Genomic DNA, 12,127 nt, shown 5'->3' with positions numbered 1-12,127 from the left:
TTGCTCTTAATAACGAAACAGAGTTCACGAAATGAGGGAACACAAGGAAAAAGTTAATGGTAGCTTGGATTATATTATTGTTTTTAGTAGTACTACAAACTGAAGCTTTAGTCTTCGGATTAAACTCTGTTGAATGCTTATTAAGTTCTTAGTTTTCTTAAGGTGCTACAAGTACTTTTCCTGTATAGATAATTCAGTTTAATGCTGGCTAATTGAAAACTTATTGGTGAGTAATTTTGATTCAAAATCTGCATAGTTCACTTTTATTGAATTAAAGTTTGTCTAAACAAAAGGTGACTAGAGCTTATATTATTGTCTTGAAACTACTTCAAATATTATCCTGTCATGGTAGTTTGCTCTAGAAGTAAATAGTTGAAGGAGTTTTGGAATAAAGGTATGTAAGATGCGAACAAACATTTATTTAATATTTTTAAAAGATTACTTTCTGACGTTCCAGGTAAATATCAACTGTTTCTTTCCTCTTGTCAAAATTTAATAAATCTGATATTGACTTTTAACGAATTTATTAATATAAATAAACCTCCACCTAATTGCAATTTTTTTTAGGGGTTTTAAGTTCCATTGAGGATCATTCTGTACGCATTATTTTTGCTTCTAAGAAGTGAATTTATCATCGTACTCGCACCCAAGATCTTTGGTAACAACGAACTTATTCAAGTCTAAACTAGTCTGAGACATGGCATTTGTAACCGTTGCACTGGGTTGCCCAGTTTTTTGGTGACTTAAAACAGTGAAAAGATCTGTAAATTAAGAAAATTAACAAGGTCAATGAAAATATTGTTTTAATTAATATAAATATTTATACCAAAATAGATAATAATAGAATAAAAGATTTGAATACCTCCAAGTTCATTTCCGTTTTTCCGCAAACATATGTGGACCAGAGCGGACGATTCGTCAGCTTCCATAACGGTCACTGTATAAGAGTTCTTCTCATTCGGCTGTCCTATTTCTTTTCCTGTGACCAAATATTGTATTGCTCAATAAAATTTTTTGTACAATTTAACATGAAACCTAAATCAAAATCTATAAATATGTCTGAACTTACCACTACTATCAACAGTTTTATATTTTGCAGTGTATTTTGCACCAGACAATCCCAATTTACCTTCACCTATATGATACATTTTTTGGTTTTTACTGAAAAAAAACAATCATAACAATGTTTAAATTATTTTCAAGAAAAACTGATTTCCATAAAAAAGTCAGTCCTCATATCATAGAGAATATTAAAACATAATTGAAAGAATGTGCAACACTATTTAGAACATTTCAAAAGAAGGGCTGATTGGCTTTCGTCCCTACATCTACCAAATCTTCCTCTATGTCTTCACTCTGGGGACTTAACTATAAAAAAGCTAATCTATGGGGCAAAAAAATACAAAATAAAAATACAGGATTTTGGGACAAAATACATCGATCATTAGTCCAATATGTGAGCATTACATCTAGTACGCCTTCCAAAACATAAATTGACCATTAAAAATTTGCAGTTAATAATACATGGGACTAACTTCTGTCCACCTATGATACATCTTAAATAAAGTACAATTTAAATAAAAAGTATTTTAAGAAACCTCCTGCTCCGTTATGTGGTACGCCTTATTAAAAAATTTAAATAAATATATTTTCTAGATACCTTCTAACACTGCTAATTACTTTCTAAGTCTGGACTTAGTCTTTCTAAGTTTTTTGTACTTTTCTCGATGACAGCTCCTTTGTGTTTTTGTAGAAATATTGTATATTGATTACAAACATTTAAGACTACAAATTTCATTTAGAACATTTTAGCCAGAAAATTCGAATGAGAGTGCCGCTGATACAGAAGAGGAAGATACTCTCTGAAGGTTGTTTTGTAATGTACGTTGCTATTTTTGTGTTCTATTGAGAAAGGCTAAATGTCGGCTAAAATCGAGTTTAAAGTGAATTCTCCACAGGAAGTATCTCTGTACCCAATAGATTGATCACTCTCTCAAAAAATGACTTCTAGGCTTTTCAGTAAACTTGCCATTTACATTCAAAAGTATAGATTTACAACTTTTACTATGATCATTTCTCTAGGATAATTAGTTTTAGATCAGTTTCAAAGAGAGGTTGTGATAGATATTTCAGTGTTGTTAAGGTACAAACTGAATAGGATTGTTAGAAATAAAAGATGATACAAATTATTATAGTTGGTAGAAGATCTAACTAGACCTTGAGTTTTGTAGTAATGGTCAGTCCTGTGAGAGGTCATTAAAGATGTTTTGTTCATTTAAACGGTTTTATTTTATATGGCATCAAACGCTTTGCCATCAACATGGTCTTCTGATTAATGTTTGGATTACTTAAAGAAATGCTCATTATGTACATCCTACAAAGAAGGAAATGGTGCTACGTCAAGATTGAGTATTAATTAACTGTTATTTAATACTTACTTTGTATTGTGGTGAAATATTTTCTCATTTACTTTATTACCAGTTTGAGTTGGTGCAAAACTAGAGCAGTATTTATCTGAACCCTGAGGATCCAAGTCTAGATAATGAGTCACATACCAAGTACCACTGTAATACTGCAAAATATCTTATATTAAGAAAAGAAAATTTAGTAACTTAATTGGGAGAATACATTGATTACTGCAAAGTTACCTTTTCTTTATCTAAACCACTTTTAGGACTTATACCTTGAGTACACTGTTCACTGACTCCCATTGTTGAAGTTAGACAGAGAATGGTCACGGCCAACAACGCTGAGTACCTGGATGGAAACAATAATATACTTAAAATTTAGTTCAGGTAATCATCACACTATTCATACTTTCACTTGCTTACTACTAAGTACACACTGCAATCGGCTCAAATTTTGGAATTAAATTTAATCCGGAAGTACTTTCTTCATGATTTCCCTAACGTGAACTTATTGCATAGCTACCCATCTTTTTATACAATCTAAGTATGCATGTATGTGCATAAATATGTTATATACATTAACATTTATTTGTTTTGTATAGGTATAAAGTAATATATACATATACACCTGTTATTTGTTGTGCCTGACTTATGTATTGTAAAAAAATGCCAAAAACTAATTGCTATTTAAAATTAAAAGAATCAAGGGAAAATATCTTTTCTTGGATTGAAAAATAAATCAATGAACTAATTACAGATTACAAAAAAGGAAAAAAAGGAATAGAAAACTAATTAGAACAAAGACACCTAATTAACATTAAAAAGAGAAATAAAATTCACTGAGAACTCTCAATCTAATTTAAGAAATATTGTTAATATTAAGATCCTTTCATAGAAAGTAAAAGAATCGATTGAGGTTTCCTTTAGATTCGTCATTAATAGTTCTGTAAAGTCGGCACCAATGTCACTTTACAGATAATCCAAAAATTTAATAGTCTGGAAATAGATGGAAGATCTGCGTCATTGATTCTACCTCTTTCAAACTACAAAGAGGTTTTTGGATTAATACTAAAAATATTGCTATAAATTAATAATTTACGGAAGTATGACCTTTTGTGCGAAGTTTTTTTATTTCTATTTTTCAGAATTAAAGAAAAAGAAAAGTGGAGTTGAATGAGATGTTAAAGGAAGAAGCTGCAAAAATAGATTGGAATCGATTCCAATTAGGCATTCTTTTAGCTTGATTAAAGTTAATTTTAGGTTATACAATTTAATTAATAAAGTTTAGCTTACTTCTTTAAATTGTTACTTGTTTTTTTTTAAAATTAAACTTTATCCCTTAGCATTATGGACCACCGGATCCGGGGTGAACAGTTAGAGTATAACGGCCGCTTCTGGAATATCAGGGAACTGTGACATAATTAGATTTTACAAAAGCTGAAAATTTGAAAAAGTTTACAAATCCCTAGGGATATTTATCACATTCAAGGAGAGTCAGTTTAACTAGCGCTGGAGGTGTTCAAATGTAAAGATGGGCGAATTTGATGATGAAATTACAATATCGTAATTAGACACTAACGTTCAGAAGCACTTCAATGCGTGTTCTGGTTGGTTTCTTCTCTTGTTAATGCTAAAATAAGTGGTTCAATACATTTAGTGTGTGCAATATGCTCTGGCCTTCATTTTCTTCTTTTGTGGTTTAAATATGGTTTGTTGAGGGTAGGTCTTTAAAAATCTTCTTTAATATCAAATTGGCCAAATTTTGAAATAAAAACACTAAATTAAACACTAAATAAATATTAAGACCTAATAAGTTATACTATTATATTTATTTTTTATTTTTTATAAAAAAGAATACTTGCTACCAAACTGTACTGGTTAATAAGAAACCCATACAATGCAGCCCTACTTATTAATTATTATGAAAAACATAAGATTTGTGAATTACTTTAAACAACCCAATTAAATGGTTACTTTAGTACATCCCTTTCCAGAAGTAAGATTGTTGCAGAAAGGTTTAGAAGAAAGGGTATGTTCTTCCAGTACAGAGAATTACTGCTCACTGTTCCGAGCATTGCACTTTAGTTGCAATAATTATTTCAGTTCTTCTAAAAATGGAATTATCCAGATTTAGATAGTGCTTACCTTTGAAAATGATGCAATTTCAAATAACATAGATGGATCTAGCCAATAAGATGAAATCTGAGTGATAATGCTGAGTCAGTTCGCGTTTCCCAGAGATTATAATTTGTGAGCAAAAGTAAGAGATACACTTGGTTACTCGTAGAAACGCCAAAACCCTAGAAGAAGTAGAAGGTAAGCTGCTACTCCTTACGGTCCTTTGAAAGAAACAATCACTAATTGCTTTTCAAATAAAAATTAAGTCTTTAGACAAAATTATGTAAAATAAACCCTTCCATAATTCATTTGTAATCTGCAATCGCACACTCTGTAATTTGTCCAGTTTGTAGTATACAGTTTAGGGTTTGATGTATTGCTGAGATTTTTTGAAATTTCAGATCAGAGGACAGTCATTATTCGAATCTGAAAGTTATCTTTGAATTTTGAACCCTTGTTCTTTGATTTTTTGCCTCTTGTGCTAAGCGAATCAGCCAGATATAGATATCAAGTTAGGGATCAAAGTGGCAAATATATGTATTACGAGTACCAAATACTGATGTTCTGATCAATTACCTTATTTAACTTACACATATATATCATTGTATTTTATGTAACTGTTACTTTCGGTGTGTATGTTCCCAACATCCTGAGATAATATAGTGTGCAAATTGGAGGGTTGGGGACACCCCGACCTAAGGACTGCCTCCCACAATCGGTCCTTCCTCTTACCATATCTTCTGCAGTCTAGTATTAAGTGATTACTGTCAGCCATGGTATCTGCAGTGTATGAACAGTTCGGGTTGATCTCTTTGCCATTACTAGCTGGATGCTGTGGTGAATAATTGTGGTTAAATCTTAACCTGCATATAGTAGTGTAGAATTTCCTGCTGAAATTACTGTGCTTGTTGAACCAAGGCGCTTTGGGTATGCTTGGTTCTATGGCTGCATAAAATTGCTCCTTGGATCATTAGGACAGTTCGTATTCTCTTGCTATTCATTGTAATTCATCATTTTTGCATAATTCTGTATGTCTGAGTTTTGCAGAGAGTTAGAGGTTATAAATTTCAACCAAATAGCTTCTTTTGCAAATTTATCCACTATTAGATGTAGCAATCTTTTTTATTAAAAATATTATTTAGCAGCTGAACTGTCTCCCAAGATTAGTGGTGAAGCATTACTTCCCAGACTTTATAATTTTTGTAGAACGCTTTTACTGTCTGAAAGTATCAAAACGAGAGGTCGCTCTATTCTTTCAACATAGTATAAACTCAGCTATACGGCAAATATCAATGGATATGGATGCGTACTTATTTATTTCTAACGGCAACTTTATATCTATTTTCTAGTGCATTTTTAACTTAATCAGATTTATATTTTAAGTTACCTGAGTTAGCCTCTTGTACATGAACTTTAGACTTACTACATGCAATATTTTCTTCAATGAGGCATTTATTTGACTTTAGATTACTTTTGTTTGTATTACCTGAGCATGAGAACTTTCCATCTCCATTCATGTTTGTATTATTATAATCCATTGATTGATTATTGTTAGTAACATACGGGTTAATGGAAGAATTACTTACAAGTTGGCTTATCTGACTTTAAACTGGTATTATCGGAGGGCCCTTGGTACCAGCTGTCTGCCAACATTTCACTCTATCGATGAAAACTAAATGTTATAGACTAAATTGTGAAAAAAAACAAAGAAAAAGATAATGATGGTATGATATTCTTTTCTTATAACAAAAATAATAACAAAAAACTTAATAATAAAAAATAACGTGGTAACAAATTAAACTGAAAAGAATACGAACGTATAATTAACAACTTTTAACAGTCACAGTTAGTGGTAGTCACTCACGGTGTGGACGGTCGAAGTACGAATCACTACTTTTGTATGATTATTGAGAAAACCAAGTTTCAAAAACTCAAAATTATATAACAGGACAAAAGAGCCAATGCCAACCTTAGGACTTTTTTATATTATTATTTTTATTTTTATTTATTTATTTGGCTTCAAAATAACAATTTATAGCCAGAGTACAGCTGTTTTACAATGGTTCAGTTAAACACACGAGCAAAATGAAACAAAATTACAGAAATGTTTATCTGAATACAAAGTCCCCCCCCTAACGAAACAGACAAATAGCAGTTATTATATTAATCTATTTACTCACTTTTATTTATTAATTATTATTATTAACATGCTTAAGGCAGACTCAACTTCTATTCAACAACCACGGCTCAATTTCCCTTCTCAAGGCTAAACAAACTTTCAAATATAAACAGATAGGCCTAATCTGATCCAAACTGGTACAATTCAGTAGAATGTCTAATTTGTCTAATTCTGAATGTTTCCTTGTCAAATCAAACCTCTGTAAATATTTCAGTCTGTAATAAGTAAAAAAGGCGCAATCCAGCAATAGATGTTCAATGGTATCCTTAGCGTTATCTGAACTGCAAAGGGCACAATTGTTTTCCGGTTTAAAGTCATATTTTGTGTTATCTATTATTAATCTAGGGAATTTCTTACTCATTAACCGTACCTGACATATGGTCTTTAAAAATCCAAAGGGGATATTTAAATTGAGGTAAGATTGTTCACGGTTAAAGCTACTGACGAACCGGATATAACTATTATATCTAATATTGTAAATTTTGTTAATATCAACACTGATCAGATGGGATTTGTACGCATTTATTAAATCATTCTTAGTTCTATTCACTTCCAAATAATCACCGTTTTGCCACAAATCCAAAGCCCCGATTTTTGCTAAGCATCCCTTAAGAACATTGCACCAATTAAAGGGTAACTGTTGACAACAAGATGATGCATTGTACAATCTATTATAACATAATTTGGGGATACGGTTATTATCCATTTTAAGTAAAGTTAACCACCAGTTAATCGACCTTCTAAAAATCTGAAGCTCCAGGTGTACTCTACCAGTTTCGTATCTCAACAAAGCATCGGGCGTAGATCTGGGCAATTGCAGGAGTGATTTAAAAAACTTTATTTGAACTTTATCCAGACTATTAGAATACGGAAGTGACCAGACCTCTCCACAATACAGCAACACGCTACTAACCATAGAGTCGAATAGCACCTCCTTGGTTTTCCAAGAGTCCGCTCTGCCCTTACACAGTAATTGTCTGATTTTAGCCACAGCAGCCACCCCCAACGACTCACTATGTGCGCTCGCTTTCTTAAATTTACCATTTGCTGTAAAAATTATCCCTAAATATCTAAAGCTCTTTACTATTTCTATTTCTTTTTTATTATAATAAACATTTTTATGCTTGCCCAACTTTGCTCCCCTATGAAAAGGTAAAATTTTTGTTTTATCTATGCTGACATTCAGCAGGTTGGCATTGCAATATTTATTTAAAAGTTCCAATTTAAATTCCACATCTCGCCAAGAATATCCTAAAATGACAATATCATCCGCGTATAAAAGCATCAAAACGTCATCTTTCACGTTAATACTGATACCAACTGCTCCATGATTCCTGAAGAACTCAATGATAGCGCGTATATATAAGGTGAACAAAAGTGGACTAAGGTTTTCCCCTTGTAAGACCCCCTCTGTAACGTTAAATTCATTTGTTATTTGTCCGTCACATTCAATAAAGAGAGACGCTTTTCTATAGAGGTCTTTAATAACATTAACGGCTTTGCCGTATACAGAAATTGCATTTATTTTTTCCCATAATTTTCCGTGAGAGAGGGAGTCGAAAGCACGCTGGAAATCCACGAAAATCCCGAAGACTTTAGCCTTTTTTTATACGCAGATGTACGTTCACCAAAGAGGATAACGAAAACACAGCGTCTCTACATCCTCTTTGTTGCCTAAACCCCATCTGCTCCTCGGGGGTCAAATTTTTACTCTCAACCCAATCAGTCAATCGCTTATTTAGAATTTTAGTAAATACTTTGACTAAAGTGTTGACCAGAGCAATACCTCTATAATTAGTGGGCTCGAGAGGACAACCTTTTTTAAACATCATTTTAATTTTAATTTTCCCCCAAGACTCGGGCACTTTCTCTCTGGCGAGAATAGTATTAAAAAGATTCAGCACATAGTGCAGCCAGTTTGGAGGTAGCAGCTTATAACACTCATTTATTATTTCATCAGGGCCCGAGGCTTTATTAATTTTCAACTCATCAATACTCGCTATTAATTCTTCCAGTGTAATATCATAATCTAAAAATGGATGGTAAGTGACTGTAGTTAAATCTAAAGCAATAGGTTTTTGTTTATAAACACTTACAAGAAAGTTCTGCCATGACTCTGTCGTTATAGGACACTTGTGAAAGACTTTATTTTTTAAATTATTTATTACCGCCCAAAAATCTGTATTATTTTTAACATTCCTCAGTTTTAATTTAATATTTTCATAGTGATTAGCCTTAGTAACCGATAAAATTTTCTTATACTTCTTTTTAGATTGAAGATAGTTATTGAGATGTGGTTGTTCAAAATTAAATTTTCTGCATTTCCTTAATGAATGAGTAACTTCTTTTTTAGCCAAATAACACTCTTTATTAAACCAACATTTATTTATTGTATTATTATTATGCCTGACCCGAACAGTTTTCATACCGGACTTTATCGATGCTTCCGACAATGTATTCCTTAAGTTATCATTTAAATCATTAATTGAATTACTATGGAAATAAATATTACATGAATTAATTAGAAATTCCTTAAATTGTCGCGTGTACAAAGCATCTTTATTGATTACATAATAATTACCTACTTGATTTTTATGGGTTGGGAGAGAACGCTCGTCTAAAAAATTGTTCACCTTCAGAAGAATCGGTAGATGGTCAGATTTGCCAGCTAAGTTCAAAACCTCAAAATCTAAATATGAATCTAGTAGAGGGGAGTTAATCCATATGTGATCTATCACACTACATCCGTTCACACTTATGAATGTATTACAAGCGGGCCGATCTCCGCGTGATCTACCATTACACATCAAAAATCGGTAATTTTCCATAATTTCTAACAATTTATCACCTTGTTTATTTACTATTGTATCTAGAGAAAACCTCTCTCCATGTAAAGAAGAATTTTGAAATACATTATCATCGAAAGAATTCAGGTTAGAAAGGCGAGCATTAAAATCGCCACAAATTATTATATTACAATGGCTAAAGTGAACAAATATTTCATAAAGTGTATCATTAAATTTCTCAAAAATTGCATTAGAAACATTTGGCAACAACTCCAATAATTGCAGATTTGTTATTAATCTTAGACTTAATGAAAATCCAATAACTGGAACGCTCAACAATTTCAACCTCCCCAACTGAACATTTCTTCATAAAAACCAAGATACCCCCAGAGGGGCGTCCCAATTTCTTCTCTTTAGTAGCTAAAATTTGGAAACTTTCATAATCGGAGAAAATTTCAGGGGAGGAAAAATTGGTGGACGTTAACCAGGTTTCACAAAAACAAATAATATCGGAATTTCTTAATAAAGAAGTACTATCCCCTGACAATTGAAAAATATTTTTAAAACCATTCAAGTTCCAAAATAACAGTTGAAAACCCTTTTCGGTAGATCTCCAGTGCCGCTTATTTCCCTTTCTTCTCTGGTTGACGAAAAAACTTATCAATCTTCCCGAAGCCTGCAATTGACTTCACTTTTCTCTTCCTGCCACCCTTACTTGCTTCGGAGATATCTGTTGCATCAGATTCCTCGAAGTCACTTTCCTCTAACGAATCTTTTTTATCACGAATCACAAATTTTGACCTCAAACATTCTTTTAGGTCAAGTGTACTTGCAATTATTTTAGGCTCAGAATTATCTGAAACTCGAACAAACATTCGGCCGTTTCTTACCCAGACATGTTTCAATTCGTTATTTCTTTTAAGGTATCTCGCTTCTTTAAAAAGTTGGTTCAATTCTGGGGTCAGAAATTCAGAAATGAAGATAGGAACATTCGGAGCTAGCACAAATAATTTAATAAAACCACTAATTATTCTTTAATCAATTTTGTCCAAATTACTCGATAGAATATCTTGAAATTTCGGTTAACGAAAGTATAAAATCTTATCTTTATACACACCAAATTTTATAAGAAACTGTTAAGTAAAACCAAACTAACTAAGTTAAAAGACAGAGAGCGATCTTTACACATTGACATACACAACTGAACTGATCGCTTCTCGGCCTTTTGGCTAAGATCAAAGTGATCTGTTCTTTTTATATTATGTTATTAATACTGTTTAATATAATTAATATTATAACGGCAAAAGATCTAATAACTTTATTCTGAAAATTAACAAAATAATTTTGGTTTTAATGAAAAACATTCAGTAATCTATAATACTGAAGCTCAGGGGATCATAGCTGACTATTTGCCAAAATACAAAAAGACATTAAAAGATTACTATAATTAACTTAACATTGGAAAAACTATAATGGATAATAATTAAGGCAAAAACTATTTCTTAGTTTTGAAACAATATTACTTACGGTTCCATATTAGCGAGTTGAAATTCACTAGCTCTGAATGCAATGATATGCACAGATAATATATATATACTGGATTTCCTATTGATCCAACACCTTTTATGTTTACTTACGTCAATAAAGTAAATTCGGATGTGGCACGTAAATTGTCATAGGTAAATAGAAAAAATAATAAAATTTGAATGCATTCATTTAATCTACTTTGTGGATGAAGTTGGATTAACTGAATTTGGGTTAACTGAATTGTAATAGATGATTTATAAATAACTAAAACGATATTGCCTATGGCATTATTTCCAACGAATAGTTTAACTCTAAATCCATTCTATTTTCCAATGAATAATCTATGGAAGCGTCAATCTTGTAGTCAGTCACAACTTCAGTATTGTTACAAAAATTTTCAGTAAAATAGCAATAACCTAGTCAATTATAGTGCCAGTCATGTGAGGGTACACACCAGATTTTATTTTAATTGGCTAATTATGCACAGAGATGTTTTTGCATATTCTAAAAGGTCTAAATACCTTAGTCCCCAGATTTGTACTGAATAGAGCAATGTGGAACGGGCAATTGATTTAAACATTAAACATTTAAATCATATATATCATCCATGTTAGCGCTATTCCACCAGATGAAATCATTAATACTTTTTTCTAGTTGAGAAACAAAATTAAATGTGCTGGATGATCGGGTGTAAGATCAGCATTTATAAGAATAAAAGAATTATCATGCATAAATTGAGTTAGCAGACGACCTCTCTGATTACAACATTCATGTAAACTAGAATGTACGAGGGTCGTTTGAAAAGTCCGTGCAAAAATAAAAACTACTTAATTTTTTGGGGTAAACCTTTTTTATTTTTCAACATAGTCTCCTTTTAGGCTTATACACTTCGTCCAACGCTGCTCTAGTTTGTTGATCCCTTCCGAATAATAGGATTTGTCCAAGTCTTAAAAATAGCCATTCGTTTCTGCAATCACCTCCTCGTTTGAATAAAATCTTTTTCCCGCCAGCCATTTCTTCATATTGGGGAACAAATAGTAGTCCGAGGGAGCCAAGTCTGGAGAATAGAGGGGATGTGAAACGAGTTGGAACCCTATTTCCATTAATTT

General features: G+C 32.1%; 1 protein-coding gene and 1 pseudogene across 1 annotated transcript; one reads left to right on the top strand and one right to left on the bottom strand.

The window, feature by feature from the left end:
• Nucleotides 1–399: 399 nt before the first annotated feature.
• Nucleotides 400–11,103, bottom strand: LOC141447344 (nitrophorin-3-like). Its single transcript, XM_074114781.1, has 6 exons — nucleotides 11,019–11,103; nucleotides 2,649–2,757; nucleotides 2,439–2,572; nucleotides 1,070–1,161; nucleotides 863–979; nucleotides 400–761 (listed from the first exon to the last, which is right to left on the bottom strand). The coding sequence occupies exons 1-6, from the start codon at nucleotides 11,024–11,026 to the stop codon at nucleotides 616–618; spliced, it is 606 nt and encodes a 201-aa protein (XP_073970882.1). The 5' UTR covers nucleotides 11,027–11,103; the 3' UTR covers nucleotides 400–615.
• On the top strand, nucleotides 10,701–10,805 carry LOC141447653 (U2 spliceosomal RNA; annotated as a pseudogene).
• Nucleotides 11,104–12,127: the final 1,024 nt, after the last annotated feature.

The sequence above is a fragment of the Rhodnius prolixus genome, unplaced genomic scaffold (genome assembly GCF_049639745.1).
Source record: "Rhodnius prolixus isolate KJV_2025 unplaced genomic scaffold, Rpr scaffold_7, whole genome shotgun sequence".
NCBI lineage: Eukaryota > Metazoa > Arthropoda > Insecta > Hemiptera > Reduviidae > Rhodnius > Rhodnius prolixus.
The sequence above is the reverse complement of the archived record's forward strand: the minus strand, read 5'-3'. Positions and strand labels throughout refer to the sequence as shown.